Source organism: Arachis duranensis, chromosome 4, assembly GCF_000817695.3.
Source record: "Arachis duranensis cultivar V14167 chromosome 4, aradu.V14167.gnm2.J7QH, whole genome shotgun sequence".
NCBI lineage: Eukaryota > Viridiplantae > Streptophyta > Magnoliopsida > Fabales > Fabaceae > Arachis > Arachis duranensis.
This window is the reverse complement of record NC_029775.3, coordinates 4,134,176-4,150,995: the sequence shown is the minus strand read 5'-3', so window position 1 is coordinate 4,150,995 and position 16,820 is coordinate 4,134,176. Positions and strand designations below refer to the sequence as shown.

General features: G+C 34.7%; 4 protein-coding genes across 6 annotated transcripts; 2 read left to right on the top strand and 2 right to left on the bottom strand.

The window, feature by feature from the left end:
• Window positions 1-413: 413 nt before the first annotated feature.
• On the top strand, window positions 414-5,071 carry LOC107482641 (ATP-dependent (S)-NAD(P)H-hydrate dehydratase). Of its 3 annotated transcripts, XM_052260894.1 has the most exons (13): window positions 414-750; window positions 1,168-1,226; window positions 1,541-1,790; window positions 2,276-2,352; window positions 2,465-2,574; window positions 2,660-2,774; window positions 3,283-3,345; window positions 3,456-3,619; window positions 3,760-3,821; window positions 4,036-4,102; window positions 4,357-4,422; window positions 4,537-4,665; window positions 4,751-5,071. In XM_052260894.1, exons 1-13 carry the CDS (start codon window positions 642-644, stop codon window positions 4,776-4,778), a joined length of 1,299 nt encoding a protein of 432 aa, XP_052116854.1. In that variant the 5' UTR covers window positions 414-641; the 3' UTR covers window positions 4,779-5,071. The 3 variants fall into 3 exon arrangements, with proteins under 3 accessions (XP_052116854.1, XP_052116855.1, XP_015958655.1); XM_052260895.1 differs by lacking the exon at window positions 414-750 and having other exon boundaries at window positions 1,089-1,226; window positions 1,480-1,790; XM_016103169.3 differs by lacking the exon at window positions 414-750 and having other exon boundaries at window positions 1,093-1,226; window positions 1,490-1,790.
• Window positions 5,072-6,803: 1,732 nt separating this feature from the next.
• On the top strand, window positions 6,804-9,081 carry LOC110279799 (receptor-like protein EIX2). Its single transcript, XM_052260145.1, has 2 exons — window positions 6,804-8,523; window positions 8,611-9,081. The coding sequence occupies exons 1-2, from the start codon at window positions 6,903-6,905 to the stop codon at window positions 8,937-8,939; spliced, it is 1,950 nt and encodes a 649-aa protein (XP_052116105.1). The 5' UTR covers window positions 6,804-6,902; the 3' UTR covers window positions 8,940-9,081.
• Window positions 9,082-9,428: 347 nt separating this feature from the next.
• Window positions 9,429-11,636, bottom strand: LOC107482644 (nuclear transcription factor Y subunit C-2). The gene is made up of 2 exons (XM_016103172.3): window positions 11,067-11,636; window positions 9,429-10,380 (listed from the first exon to the last, which is right to left on the bottom strand). The coding sequence occupies exon 2, from the start codon at window positions 10,350-10,352 to the stop codon at window positions 9,630-9,632; it is 723 nt and encodes a 240-aa protein (XP_015958658.1). The 5' UTR covers window positions 10,353-10,380; window positions 11,067-11,636; the 3' UTR covers window positions 9,429-9,629.
• Window positions 11,637-11,771: 135 nt separating this feature from the next.
• On the bottom strand, window positions 11,772-16,820 carry LOC107482642 (stem-specific protein TSJT1; the record flags this gene model as incomplete). Its single annotated transcript, XM_016103170.3, is given in 5 exon segments — window positions 11,772-12,077; window positions 12,500-12,609; window positions 12,943-13,063; window positions 13,232-13,472; window positions 16,713-16,820. Coding segments are annotated over 5 exon segments (616 nt in total), but the record flags the coding sequence as incomplete, so codon positions are not given.

Here is a 16,820-nt window from a genome sequence, read left to right as displayed (position 1 = left end):
GTAACTAGTTCACCTTGCTCGTTTGTTCATCTTTAGTGCAATGCAAAATTAAACTCATTCTTAATCTAAATGACAAGTAATCACAGCCAACTGAGTTGAATCCATGAGGCTCAAAGTGGTCCTAATTTCCATATCCACCAGCTTCTTCTACTCCATACTGCAGCAAAAGTTCCTACCTCAAAACTGAATCTATCATTGACCAATAAATTACTATGTGCACAAGATAAAATTCAAACTCCTGAACACTTATGAATTAACTTATCACTCGACCAACTTGAATTATTTATTTTAAGAGACTAATGGCAACCATAAAGATCGACGACTCATGCAATTGTTTGAGGTTAGCTAGCCAAGAATATCAAAGTTTCTACATAACTCATAAAGCACTAATCATACTCCTAATCCTAATTAATGAACATAATATGCGACAGGCTAAATTTCATTTCAAATTCAAATATACTAGTCAAGTAAGGAGCACAAACATCGTCTCATCCAAACTCCAAACGCATACATATAGCACAATGATTATCACCATAAACCCTAAACCCTCAATTGGAAAAAAAAAAAACTTTAAACAAATGGCTTCCCTATCAAAGTAGTTTGATTTCAAAATCCAATTGGGGCAACGAGAGGCGCATTCTATGAACTTCGTTCTGGGAACGAGAAGGATTCCTGAGAAGGCGAAGAGGGTGGTTGTTCTGGTTCAGAATCAGATTGGAGAAGCGCGTTTTGGTGCTGAGCTTTTTCGAGGTAAGGCTTGAAACCAATCTGTATGCTGAGGTATCCAAATGCCAACGCTCCAACACCACTATCCCTGACCTAATTGCGTTCATCTTCATATCTGCCCTTGGAGCCATGCCTCTTCAACTTGAAAAAGCTCGAATCTTCCACACAGAAAGAGAGAGCGAGAGAGAGAAGGATTGAAAAAGAATACAACTTTGGCGAGTGGAACGGAAAATAACAAATGTTGCAAAACGACACGTCGTTTTATTAAGCGCTACCGAATTGGGAACACGTGCACTCATCCAATAACGACAACCAGCTAAATTTAAAATATAAAAAAAGAAAGAAAGAAAATTTTCTCAATTTTCTGTTATTAATTACTGACTTTTAAGCTAGATCATCTAAAGCTCGCTGATTTCTGAACCAGTGGCTTTGAATTTGTAGATGTCTTGAAGCTTTCTGTGTTCCTCAAACCACGCCCTCCTCCGCATTTGACCATTCAGGTTGGTGCGTTGTGCTTTATTTTGCTCTCTCCACTGTTTTTCTCCATGCCTTCTCCTTCAATTGATTCATTTAAAATAAGAAGTAAAAAAAATTAACTCCTTTATTCACTGATGATTGTGTTAATGTGTTGCGTCAACTGAAAAGTTTGGACCTTTGAGTCTTATCTGCATTTATATTACGAAATTTGGAGCTGAATGGTATCAGAATTTCTAATTTCTAATGGATTGATTGAAAATTGGTGCATTTTTTTAGGCATTTGCAGGTAAGAAGCTTTGGAGGTTTTGAATAATATTGTTGGTTGGGTTGTGAATAGGGGATGGTGTTGATGAAACATGTGATGAGTTCCCAACAGTTATCCTTGTTGAGCTATGCAAACACTTGCATGCTTATGGCTTCTTCATCTGTTTACAGAAGGCAACAGTTCTTGATAAGGTCTCTGGGAGGTGGCATTGACCATTCTAGAAATATGCAGCAAGACTTAAGATCTGTTGAGGTTGATGCTGAGAGTGTTATTAGATCAATTACTCCTGCCCTTGATCCTACTAGACATAAAGGCCAGGCAGGTACACATTTCTTGTCATTCCATATGATAATAATCATAAGAATAATAATATTAGTATGCCTTCTTTGAATTAGAGGTTTCAGGGTTCTAACCTGGAAATGGAAAAAAACCCTCACTGGAAAACCTTATTCAGACCTCACTCAAGTCGGATCAATTAGTTGGATTTCTAGTAATAGGTCTTGAATGTCAGTGATCCTATTGGGACTTGTTATTCATATGCACGTATATATGTTCTTTCTTTTAATTTCTTACCTTTTACTTTCTAGACAAACCGTGTAACAAAATGATTCTTAGCTATTGCAAATATGCCTTAAACTTTTACTATCTTGAGATGAGTTATGTCAATCTAAGAAAATTCAGAAAGAATTATGTTGTCACATGTCATTTATGACTAGAGGACTAATCCTGTGATATTTATATTTATGTTTGTGGCTGGACAAATAAATAAGAAAGATCTGATTTTTCTTTTCTTATGGTTTAAATCAGGAAAAATAGCTGTTATTGGAGGGTGCCGTGAATACACAGGTGCTCCATATTTTGCTGCTATTTCGGCTTTAAAAATTGTGGGTACCTGCACTTGTGCTTACGTTAGCCTTCTATTGCTCATTTAATTTTCAACCTAGTTTTGTTGGTTATATTACTTATGCTATGCCAACCATTTTCCTGCCCACGCAGGGTGCGGATCTGTCCCATGTTTTTTGTACAAAAGATGCTGCTCCTGTCATCAAAAGCTACAGTCCAGAGTTGATTGTGCACCCTGTATTGGAAGAATCATACAGTGTCAGGTACAGCTTCTATGTAACCTTCATCTTACTCCATGCACATTTCTGAACTATGTGGATGTTGTTTGTAACCAGAGACTGATTTCAGGGAGGAGGACAAGAAAACCATATCTCGCAAGGTTCTTGCCGAAGTTGACAAATGGATGGAAAGATTTGATTGTCTTGTCATTGGTCCAGGCCTGGGAAGAGATCCATTCCTTCTAGTATGCTTTCTCCTGGAGTGACTTTTCTTTTCCAGTATGCATGTGATTCATGTGATTCTAATTGGATAACTATGGCCTAAAGATTGTCAATTAACTAGTCATTCTAAGACAAACCCATAAGACATGTTTTACTCATGAAGGCTCATTTGGTTTCAAATGTGATGAAGCATAATTTCATAAATTTCAAAAAATATATGTTGCTTTCTGGTAATAAAGTCGAAGATAGCAAAGATGAACAAGCTCACCTTGGTTAAACAAATTTGGTGTAATTTCAAAGAATTGCACTATCCTACAAGCTTTAACTATACGTCTTGTACATAGATTTTATAGCTTTAAGATGTGCTCAGTAGTTGTGAAGCATACTGTTTTCTACTTAGTACTTGCCCTTCTGATGTAGGAATTGTTTTTTCCCATTGATGTTATATGAAATTGCATGCTGTGCAATCTAACTGTTGCCCCTTGCCATTGTTCATTATCATTAATTCTAACGTTTGCACAATGTTGTTAGGATTGTGTGAGTGAAATAATGAGACATGCAAGACAGACAAATGTCCCAATTGTGATTGATGGGGTATGTCTACTGAGGTTCAGACTTACGAACATATGATCATATGACTGATTTCGTTTAAGATTGTATATATTTGATTGATTATCCTCAACAACTTTTTTGGGGAAATTCAGGATGGACTTTTCCTTGTGACAAATAATATTGACCTTGTTAGCGGTTATGGCTTAGCTGTTCTAACCCCAAATGTCAATGAATACAAGCGTCTTGTGGAGAAAGTATTGAGTTCAGAAGTGAATGATGTAGATGCTACTCAGCAAGTGCTCTCTCTTGCCAAAAAGTAAGCCATTGGTTTGTACTAGAACATCACCAATTTTCTGGCAATTGATCCTTGTGTATTTACAGATAGATTTTAGTGACTAATCATTATTTGCTATTAATTACACCAGTTAAATGCTACTATCCACTCTTCTTTGGCAGGATTGGTGGCGTTACTATTTTAAAGAAAGGAAAATCTGATCTGATAAGTGATGGTGATACAGGTGCAATTTTGATATATAGGAAATCCTTGTTGTTCCTTAATTTTGCGGAAACGTAGGGCGGCTGAAAGGATGAAGATTATTTTATCGTTCATCCTTCTTTTGCTTGAACAACATTTTTTTGTACCAATCAAGAATGTGATGTTCTTCTGGTACTCCATATTACTGTTTTCATAGATGTTTGTAACTCTTTTGATTCTGGTTATTATGCATGCAGTCAAATCGGTGAGCATATATGGTTCTCCTAGACGATGCGGCGGCCAAGGTGATATCCTTTCTGGAAGGTATGTAATTCTTTGCTCATGGTGTTTGCGAAATTCCTCTCATGAAAGAATGTGTTGTATCTTTAGATGGCTCCTGCATTATTGATATCACTATATCAGTTTTATTTCCAGGTAATTAATTATTGCTATTTAAAATTGAAGAAACATTAAAATAATTGATAGGATAAGCTCTTATCAAACATACCAAACAGGCCTTAAGATCAAAATTCAAGATTTTTGAAGTAAAAATACACCCTTTCTTTTCATTGTTGCAGTGTCGCTGTCTTTTTGTCCTGGGCACGCCAACATATCATAGCTGCTGATCCAAATTCAAATCTCAGGTTATATGCCATTATTTTACCTACGAATCTACAATGAATCATGTTTTCATTTTTTCTTAGGTGCAGTGGCCAACCCTATTAACCTAAGCCTTTTTTTTTAAATTCCTTTTTCAGTTGTAAAAATCCAGCTGTTCTGGGATGCGTTGCTGGGTCTGCAATGATGAGGAAGGCTGCTTCACTTGCATTCTGCCATAAGAAAAGATCAACAGTCACTGGTGACATTATTGAGTGCCTTGGGGAAAGGTAGAGAGTCTTCTACAAAGAAACATTATCTATTTTCAGTTTTTCAATGATCTTAATTCTTAAGCTCTTGCATTCTTTCATGCAGTTTGGAAGATATTTGCCCTGCCACTTAATGCTGTTTTGTGAAGACATGTGAAATTACTGTTAGCCTTGCCCAAAAAGTAAGGCCTTGTTTGAACTAGCCATGAAAAGATATTACTCTTTCTCTTTGTTACTGTTTTTTTTTGTGTTTCCTTACATCAATGTATCTAGATATGAATTACCCGATCAATTATGATATAGTTTGGCACATATTCATACAAGGATCCATAGAAAATGATTTGATCAGAGTAGAGGAAATTTAGGTATATCTACCGGTGTCTATCGCAGAAGTTGATTGCTAATGAAATTCCTCTACTTATTTATATATTTTGGTGCTTACTATACTTATGACATGGTAAAATAATGGTGTCAATGGGTAGAAAATCAAATAAAATGTATTCAGTTATAATTGGATTATTAAAAACTGAAAAGAGATGTCAGATGATGCAAGAGTAAGAATTTAATTGTTGGTATAAATTATTAGTATAGTTGGATTTTCTGAATAAGCTTACAAGAATTTGAATATCTTCTAATAGTGAATTGTTAAATATTTTCTCGAAAAAGTCAGAGAGAATCTATTTGTCTACTGAAATGAAAGTAAAATTGTTAAAATACATTGTCAATGTTAACCTTTTTTAATCATGTATCAATTTCTGGAGTCATGCAATGTGATGTTGGTCTTTAGAGGGAAGGTTCTTAGTATTTAGTGTGACATAATGAGATAATTTTACATTTAAGTCACTTTAAGTGTTACAATAGACAGTGATGGATTGCTTATCTCCTATGAACCACAAGTAGCTAAGCATCTGTTGTTGGTCTTTAGAGGGAAGGTTCGTAGTATTTAGGGTGACATCATAAGATAATTTTACATTCAAGTCACTTTTAGTGTTACAACAATAGAAATTGATGGGTTGCTTATCTCCTATGGACCACAACTGGTTATGCCATTTTCAAGTTTCAACGCTAGATTTACTCCATGATGATGGTTGAATTTTAAACATGTTTAGTTTTAGTTTCTTATTTAACCATGAGTCAAGTCGATCATTTCGTTTTTAACTTAATTAACAGAATATGTATGTGTGCAATAATTAACTGCAATTGTTGCAGCTCAATAGTTAATTGATATTTTATTAAAGGCTTGAGACTCAATTGGTCCTTCAATAGACTAAATTGAGCCATTAAGTCACCTAAAAAACCAAATTGAGTTCGATACTTTTAGATACCCTTAGTGTCACGTAGACTAACCGTTAAAATGCTATATTCGTAGTTAATTACACACACAGTATTATATGTCCAAATTACTAAAATAGTTATAAAGCAAAAATTTAGAGACCAAATTAAACCTTATCTAAAAAATATTAGATGTATATATTATGTGCAAAATATGGTGTTGACTTGCAGGTTATTCACTATTAGAAACAAACAATGTAGACTCCACTCAAATTATAAATACAAACTTTGAATTCAGGAACAACATGTAAACTACTTCCCTTGAAGCCATTGAGCCACTATCCCTAGTTAGACCCTTCATCAATTCCATGGATTCCTTTCCTTCCAATTTCAAGCATGCAAGCATTCTAGCTTGGTCATTATGTGCAATCATGTTCACCACTTGCATACACGGTTCCGATTCCAAGATCCACTGCAATGAGAAAGACAAGCAAATCCTTTTGAACTTCAAAAATGGAGCTATAGATCCATCAGGCCTCCTCTCTACATGGTCCTCTCAACAAGATTGCTGCCATTGGTATGGAGTTGTGTGTCACAACTTCACCAGTAGAGTCACACAACTCAATCTCCCTTGTTCATTTATAAATGGCTATGGTTATAATAACTTCATTGATAAATCACACTGTCTCTCAGGTGACATCCCCATATCTTTGTTGCAAATGGAATTTTTAGAACACTTGGATTTGAGTAACCATGATTACTTAGCTATGACATATGATTCCATGAATAGTCCAAGTTGTCATAACCTTTCATTAGGTAATCTTCCTTATCAGTGTGAAAACTCTTCAAGTCTTCATTACCTTGATCTATCAGGTAATTTAAACCTTCTAATTCACAATTTGGAATGGCTTTCTAGTGCTTACTCATTGAAATATATTGACCTTAGTGGTATTGATCTTCGCACGGAAACTAATTGGGTCCAGTTAATGGCTATGCTTCCATCGTTGTCAGAGTTGTACTTGGTTGATTGTCATCTTGATAACATGAGTCCTTCTCTTCTTTTTGCTAATTTTACTGCACTTGAAGTTCTTGATCTTTCCGTGAATGCAATTTACTCAGAGGTGCCTAATTGGTTATTCAATCTTACTTGTGATATCTCGTATATTTACCTTGACAATAATCTTTTGAGAGGTGAATTACCTAAGGCAATGCCAAATTTTCAAGTCTTGAAATACTTGGTTTTGTCTAACAATGATTTAAATGGACCAATTCCAGATTGCTTAGGTAAACTTGAGCATCTCACATACCTTGATTTATCTTCAAACTTATTTTCTGGACCTCTTCCTATAAATTTGGGAAACCTGTCATCTTTAGTTGCCTTAAAGGCCAGGTCTAACTACTTTACAGGAGTTGTGTCTGAAAAACATTTCACAAATCTATCAAATTTAAAGTTCTTGTTTGTGGAATCACCAAACATCATCTTTGATTTTGACTTACATTGGATACCTCCTTTCCAACTTGATGGTGTATTTTTGGGTCCTGTTGGCCCTAAACCTCCTCAATGGTTGTATACACAGACATCTCTCAAGTCCCTTGGTTTTGCGAACTCAAAATTTTCATTTGAGACTGGAGACAAGTTTTGGAGTTTTGTATCCAAAATTGAACTTCTCCAATTGGTGGGCAACTCAATAGATGGGGACTTGTCAAATGTGTTGCTTAATTCTTCTTTCATACAACTATCATCAAATAATTTGAAAGGTGGTCTCCCTAGATTATCATCAAGTGTACGCGTTTTCATGGTAGACAACAACTCTCTGTCAGGATCGATGGTTCCCCTTTTGTGCCATGACATGGACAGAAGAAGCAATTTGGAGTACTTGGACATGTCCAACAACAAATTATCTGGAGGGCTTACAGATTGCTGGACGAATTGGAAATCGTTGCTTCATATCAATCTAGGAAACAATGATCTAAGTGGCAAGATTCCCCCATCAATGGGATTGTTGGAAAATCTTACATCACTCCATTTGCATGAGAATAATCTCTCTGGAGACATACCTCTCTCACTACAAAATTGCCACTCCTTGTTGATCCTGAATGTTCGCGAAAATCGCTTCTCAGGAAGTATACCAAACTGGCTTCCACACAAAGCAAGGGCTCTCCAACTAAGGTCCAATCAATTCACTGGTACCATTCCACCACAGATATGCCAAATGCATTCCCTCACTATCTTGGATTTTGCAGATAACAGAATCTCAGGACACATACCAAGCTGCATAAACAATATCACAGCTATGGTTGTCCATGTTCGTTCAGTCATTGCAATTGGCTACATCTTTTATATTGACGGTACGCGTTACATCATACCAGAAAATCTTATGCTGCTTATGAAGGGTAAAGGATTAGAATATGAAGACTGGAATTTGATTCGCATTGTTGACCTTTCAAGTAATGATCTGCTTGGAACAATGCCTGCACAAATGTTTAGCCTCACTGAATTGCACTCCTTGAACTTGTCCCACAATCAGTTAGTGGGGAAGATACCAAAGGAAATTGGCAACATGAGAGAACTTGAGTCCCTTGATTTATCAAGGAATCAACTTTCAGGTGAAATTCCTGAGAGCGTGTCAAACTTGTCTTTTCTTAGTTACTTGAACCTGTCATTCAATAACTTAACAGGAAAAATCCCATCAGGGACACAACTTCAAGGCTTTGGTGCACTCAGCTACATTGGAAATCTTGATCTTTGTGGACCTCCACTTACAAAAAGTTGCTCACATGATGGTATATTTGGAGGCACAGAGCCTTTGGATGCTGCTGCTGCTGATGATGATGATAAGTCTCAGTTTTGGTCATCTTTCTATATGGGCATGGGGGTTGGTTTTGCTACCTGCTTTTGGGGAGTGTGTGCTGTCATCTTCTTCAATAGAAAGTGGAGACATGCTTATTTCAGATTTTTGTATGACTTAAGAGACCAGCTCTATGTCATGGTGGTCACAAAGATGAACAAACTTTTCAAATAGCCCTCAAAGTAGTGTTTCTCAAGTATATCCTGCTATTACAATATATATTAATAGGGAAACCAAATTGTGTGTTTTAGACTATAAAGTTTCTTTATTGTCATGAATAATATATCAATGTTACAAGTGTGGGGCAATACTTTTATTACAAATAACCTAACTTTATGAGTACTTATAATTTACTATATTCATCTATTTTAAAATGTCATTTTCTTATGATTTTAAAGGATTAAGTTCCTCTAAAGTGAAGAAGTAATGTCTAATCACCCTTAAATCAAGTTAGTGAGTGTGGGATTCACACATAATAGAAGTTACAAATTTAAGGGTGATTAACATCTTACTTTATTACTTGACAAATCTTCTCACTTTAGATGATCTTTTTCCACTGTTAAAATGTTGATAGATCTAGTAATCTGTAAAATCCAAAGTATGGCCTTATCTTACACTACATATTTACAAAAAATAAAAAAATATACATTGTTGTTTCTGAAATTGCTGTTGAAAAATAGATTCATATTTTATAATTTATACTAAGATGAACAACAATAAAAGGATAGCATATATAAAAAGAAAGAGAGAATTCTGACTACTTAATACACTTTCCTGGCTGAAGTCAAAGCTGAACAAATACATGCATCTAATAGCTATGTCCTCACTATTATATATTTTCTCCAAGTGACCATTACTTGCTCCTCATTCATCTGAATCTGAAGAATGATTTTGCTCCTTTGGACACATAGCATGAGTAGTATTTTCACTATTTTGCTGCTCATTAATATTATCTTGATTAGGAACATGTCTTCCCACCATAGGCACTCTTGGAGGACCATATGGTGGTGGACCCATAACATGCTGAGGTGGCACATAATAGTAGCAAGGAACAATATTATTATTGCCTCCACCTCTTCTTATACCAGCATATAAACCAAGGTCCACGGTTTCATCTCTAGGGACAACATCAACAAGAAAATCAAACACCTCAGTTTTTGTGACTGCAGCAGCAATGTCATTCTTCTGAAGTGTTCTCCTTTTATTCTCTTCAGCATTATTCCAAGCCCTCATTGTCAATTCCATGATGAACATTTCACAAGCCTTGGAAAATATAATAGGAGCCTCTGCTGATATCATCTTCACATTTTCATCAGCCTTCATGATCTTCTTGATTCTAGCCAAGGGTAAGCTGTGGATCCTGAAATCGGCCGCTTGTTCGATTTCACGGTACTGATTGTCCCAAAAGTTGTGAAGTTTTTGGTGAAATTCTTCTTCTTGTTGCAGGTGGTGGTAGTGGATGTAATGGTGAGAATGTTGATGATCTCTTAAGAGAGGTGAAGGAACAGAAGGACCAGCTACTACCTTGGTGTGTGATGGAGTGCTTGTCCCTCTTGTTGCAGATTGATCACTCTCTTTTTTATCCATAGTTTTGTTTTATGAGCTTCAAATTATTCTATGAACAGTGTATTTCATAAGAAATAACATTAAGAAGAATACATTTAAACAATTAATAAATCTTAATTAAACATGGTAAAGAAAACTGCCATTAGTCCCAAAAAAAAGTATATGATACATGCATCATGATTGACTAGTCAAGAAGGAAGATGCAAAGTTTGCAATGATATGTATCCTTCAATTTGCACTTAAAAAGTATAGTTTTGTTTCTTGAATAGCAAGCTATGTGAAATCATTCTGAGGTAAGTGTCTCGGTGACATTGTATATGGACTTATATGTTATATCCATTCACATAACAAATTTACTTATTTTCTCTTAATTTCAAACATTGATGAGATTGAATCAAATGTTCCATACCTTGATTTATGTGATGTATGAGAAAAGTTTCATTCATTTTTTAATTTTCACAATGAAAATAATCCGAACAAACATTAAATGGAAAGAGAAGGGGAAAAAAATGCAAGTCATTTATAAGTATAGTATTCTAATCAAGTGTATATAATACTGCATTTGTGGGTCATCCTTGCATGCAATGTATACAAAAATATAAATATATATCCAGAACTATAAAATCCATCATAGAACCAACTACATGCTTCATGCACAAACATTTTTATGATGTATGAAATTGAACTGAATTTGAATACAATAAAGAACACAGAGAAAGAGATAGAGATACATACCTCAACTACAATTAGAGATTTCAGTTCTGTGAGGAAAAACTGAAGAAGAAATGTAAGAATGGTGCTTATAACGCATGATAATATTTTTTGTATGACGAAGTTGCCCTTGCCTTAAGTGGTTTATTACATGATGATATATACGCATTGAAACAAGCTAAGGTTGCGTTCGTAAGCTGCTGTGTTGGAATCTACACAAATGGCAAAAGGAAATTAAATAAGAAAGATGAAGATGCATGTAACTTGTGCTAGTTGCGTTCATTCATATCTCTAAAGTAGTTAAGTAGAGATGTTCCATGCATGTTTTACATTTATAAGTTACTACTACTAGCTTGCTAGTTACAAAATAAAATCAGCAACATGCCATATTTTTCGGAGCGAATATTGGGCATACTTCCATTTTTACAACAAACTCTTCTAAGTGCTATATGAATGTAATGCACGAAAATGTTGTGAGTTGTATTGCAAGAAAAAACGTTGCCTTCTACGCTTATTCTGAATCTGATGTTTCTTTATAACAATTGACTTCATATATAGTCCAAGCAAAGATTTAAGGGTAATTTATATCGCTGAATTTTCAGAAATAGATCATTTTAATATAAAATTTTAGGGTACAACCACATATATAGACTTGCCTAAAACTTTTAGGTGAAATCTTAATGCATACATATATAATAAAGTTAAGATGCAATACATGGAATGAGAGTATTACAGAATCCCAAGCCAAACGCATAGTTTTATTACATGGGGAAGAGCTACATACACTGTACAATGGAAAGAGAGTAAAAGGCTAACCTAAAGAACAAGATACAGGAACACATTAAGTTACACTACTAGATGCACTCTTCTCACATTTATGATTTATCATTCAAAGGAAGGGTATTTACATGGCCCCTCATGCATGCCTTGCAGTGATAACCACATAAACACATTACTCTGATACATCATTATGTGGAAACCCCACTTCAACAAAAACATCTACTCTGTAGCTGCAACAACTGCTGGTCCCTCCACCTGATAATTCATCCCACCAAATAGACAAAAATAAAATGTCAGATATGGATATGTGAAACGTCATCTACCAAGAGCGCAGAACAGACAATAGAGTTAAAACTATGGATGCAAAATTTATCTGCAATCTCAAGTCTCATATTGGACTTGATATTTGAAATAGTCTATTGACTTTGGTTGATTCGTTTGGATTGACATTCAACCTTTGTGAAATATCATTCAGTTTTCCCTCAGATTTTGTAGTTTTTTGGTTTTTGTTTTTTTCCAATGATTCCAAACATTTCAGTTTCCTTCTGTAGTCTGTACCTAGTAGAACCTCTCTTATAACTTCTGTTACTGTTGGTTCTCTAATCTAAGCGGATAAAGATGAATATTCTGCAGGGAGAAATGAGGGGGAAGTACCGAAACTTGTGTCATGTTGTTACCTTAAAGGTTGCTCCCCAGATTTCCTCCTCCTCAGCTGGTACTGCAGTAATCTTGTTCTTAGGATTCTCATAGCATCTTAATCCTCCAACTGCTGTGTTGTAGAAACATCCTGTAGAATATGTACACAGCAACAAGACCAATCAATAATCAGAGAGTTTCTTACAAAATTGGAAATTGACTCATAACTGAGAGAATGCCTTTGTTTTGTTCTATTCTAAGAGAATTTTCTGCATACGTTACATTTTCTTTTTGGGTTTTTTCCCCCTCTGCTATTTAATATCTTTATCATATTTATGAAGTTTCAATATCTTGAGGGGATATGATCCATCTAGGGTCACTATAAGCATCGTTTCTGTGGGTCACACGACACAAACATTTCCCAGAATCATAGATATTTTGATCCATTATGACAAACATAAATAAGCCACAGAATTAAACCCACCTTGAGGGAAAGCAGCAAGTGACTTTCCACAAGCACCTTTAAGAATATCAGCATCATCAGCAAATGCTACGTATCCATCAGCTGTTATTCCCCAATACAGAGGAACCTTACCAGCTTGATCCTGTCAAATAAAAGAAAACAACACATGCAGATTGCTATGAGATAAAGAACAAACATTTTGTTTGGTAAGTGTTTCAAGATAGAGATACAGATAAACTAAGAAAGGGACAAGACAAAACAGAACATGGTTATGTATCAAGATAATTTGTTTATAGGATAGATAACTTACAGAAGCTACAAAGAGGGTAGAGGTGGACTTGTCAAAAAGAATGAAAGCAAAGCTTCCACTGAGATGGCCAACAACGCGATTGGCAGGGTAGGGTGCCCTATCACGCAAGGCTTTGTAAGCCTCAATGATCAAAAGAACTTCATTGGCAGACTTGGCCAGTCCATACTGTTGTTTCAAGCTGCCCAAATTGTCAAGGGCACCCTCAAACATGCAGAAAATCTCCTCCTTAACAGCAAATGATCTGCAGTTACCATGAAGTATTTAGATTTAATGATGGTCAGTGCAATCTAGCTAAACACATTACATCGCCATATTTACTATACAATACTAGCAATAACACGTTGTAGTAGTTACAAAGTGTACGTCAACTGAGAAAGAATAAGTATAAAGAACAAAACTCTTTTTAAATGCTAAAGCATAGTTTGATCAAAATTACAGCCAAGTTAATTTTTACATTTTAGGATAAGATGATAATGAAAGTATGAAATCATTTATTGCACCATAGGTCAAGGCATTAAGCTTCTCCTAGCCTTATCATGTAATGTCACTATAATTATAGAGGTATGATCTAGAACGCAATAGACTTTGTTGGGGTATTCTGTCTTCCATTTGTTGACCAAAAGCTACATCATCCTTATCCTCACTCCCCTACCTGGGCTAAAAGGGGTCTAAAGAAAACGACAGTTGAGGAGCCAGTCCACATATCCAAACTTAATTAAAGGAAAAAACTTATATAAAAAATGTCATGTAATAATTGATTCAATCATATATATTTTATAATTAACATCAATAGCTAAAATAAACACGAAATATACATTGCTTCTTATAATATCATGTTTATGTGATTCTGATACCGTCTAAATAAGGCATTCGAATTACTCTTCGTTTTTTTTTTCTTTTTCTTTTCTTTAGAATTTCTCTTTTTTTCTTTTTTTTTTCATACTGAGGAATTACTCTTTTATAATATCAACACTATTTAAAATTAATTCCTACAACTTTAGTGAAAAAAAAATATCAGCTAAAGATAAACATAAAACAAGAAAATTAGCCCCAAAAAAAGACCTAAATGATTGCAAGCAATGAAGAAAGCACCCCAATGAGAAGGACGCCCTCTAATATCTAATATCACATCTATGAGTGAATAAAAAACAAAAGAGAAAGAAAAGAGGACAACAGTATTAGGTATGGTAATTGGACCGTCCTTGAGTATGGGATGGTATATTACGCTAATAATGATGGCCACCAAAAAGACGTGGAATCTGAAATAATGGTCCCATTATTCATTCACATATGGAGATGGTATATGGACTTTCTGTTTTGAGAGCAACAGCTTAAACGTAAACCACTACTTTTTAAAACCACGCCTATATTGCACCTCATCATGGGCCCCATTCTTCAATAATTCACACTGTGATCCACAACTTCAGACGGAGACATAAAACTCAGCCGCTGATAAGGGGAACTGAATAATGGCTTTGCTAGAAAAATTTACACAAAGGCAATTTTTTTTTCATTTTATGTTAATCAAAATACGACTAACTCCACCCGACTCAACTAACCTGAAGTCTCCTTAATTAACAAGACTCCAATGTGTCTCAAAAAGTTTTAAGATTTAAATATTTCGATATTGAAAAAAAATTTAGAAGCTTAGTAAAATAAAGTAGGCCATTCTCACAACCCCCAACTCCTTGTACCGTAGAATCATATCAAAGTAAAATTGACATTGATAATTTATTATAATTATAATAAAAAAATATTATATACACACCAAAAAATTTATCACATAGCTTATACGAATGAGGTCATGCTCACGGATAACATGTGAATAATGAAATGTGACTTTCTGGCCAAAATATATTATTTGCACCAAATTTACAGCATATTCAATCTTCAACCACAAAGAAATCATACTTGAAAGAAAAAATCATAAAATAAAAACATTTCCTCTTATGAACTTTCTTGCAATATATACAGATGAAAAATAATTTTAAATGTTTAAAAACATTATTTATTTATTCGGGGTTTAAAACATTACTTCTATTTTTTATTGCATGATACGTCGTGGTAATCTGTAATCATGCAAGGAAAAAAAAGGCAGCTAATCCAGGAAATGCCCATTATATCCTCCTCAAAATTAGTCACACCTACGATCGATGTGTAATATGCTTCCACTGGCCCACTCTTGTCTTTATTTAACCTTAGGAGTTATGAATTATGATGATAGTCAAATCATAACCACCATATTGAATCGCCAACCACAAATTCCTACAGCCAAGTATCCTCTCATATCTATGAATCTTCATCATTGATTAATATTTAATTAATTTAATTTTTTATATAACGTTTGCTTGTGTATCATTCTTTTTGTATAATCTTATACATTTATGGTTGGAAATATTAACTTTTTTAAATTAATTATCCCAAAAGCTACATAATTAGAGCTAATCTCCTAAAACATATCTCCTTTTAATATCCGTTTAATATTTATATTGGTTTAACTTTCATAGACTAACACCACAAAAATATTTTATGAAACCATATCTTTTTTATAAAACTTATAATTATATTTACTAATTTGATGTCTACCCTCCATTTCCCATTCATATAATTATCCCATGTTAATAAATGAGATAAATTAAATCAAAATCTTTTAAATTATATATAATATATATTTTAATTGGTGGATATATACAATAACCTTTACATATGAGTTCACTAAACAAATATCTATATTCATCACACCAAATATCAAAATTTTTTTAATATAGTTGTCAATGACTCAATGTACATATAAAACAAATTAAATGAGATACTATCCATTTTTAATAATAAGGATATTCCCTATAAATTCTAATCGTCATTATTAAAGCTGGTCACTATAATTCAACCTACCAAATTTATTATTGCCATGTAAAAATACGTACACACTACTTGTCCTATATCCCAATATCCCTTCCTTTTCTCTTCTAACTCCACTTATTTTCTACTCCTCCTCTTCCTCTCAAGTCTTCTCTTACCAACAACTTCGCCTAAACTTTCAGTAAATTTTCAGTAATAAATAAAATAAAATAAAAAATCATAACAAAAAATCAATTGTAAGCAAGAGTGATTATTAGCAGGCATGATCCAAGGGATCCGATCGTCGTTCGAGCGAATGACTCAGCACAAAACCGATCACATGACGATACAAACACTCCTTTAAGTTAATCTTAATCTCTATCATCAAATTTCTTAATAATTATCAATAATCTAACACGAGTAAAGTTCAGTGAGCGATAATCTGTGAACTGCGGTAGTAAAGTAGAGGAACCGTTTCGTTCCAATTCGACCTACCTCGAACCCAAGCGCGTGAAAACAAAGGAAATTACTACTTAATTAGCATACAAAACGACGTCGCTTAAGGCGACTCGAGTGAACACTAAACAGTAAACACTGAAACACGCGATACGGTTGTGATGTGTGATTTGTGATTTTTTTTTACCTTGGTTGCCATGGCGTCTCGCTGTGGTGCGTGTAAGCCAACTGCGCATCCTCCCCGATCTGCACCGACACCGACGACGGCTTGCTCTCCACGAACCTCTTCAGCAGA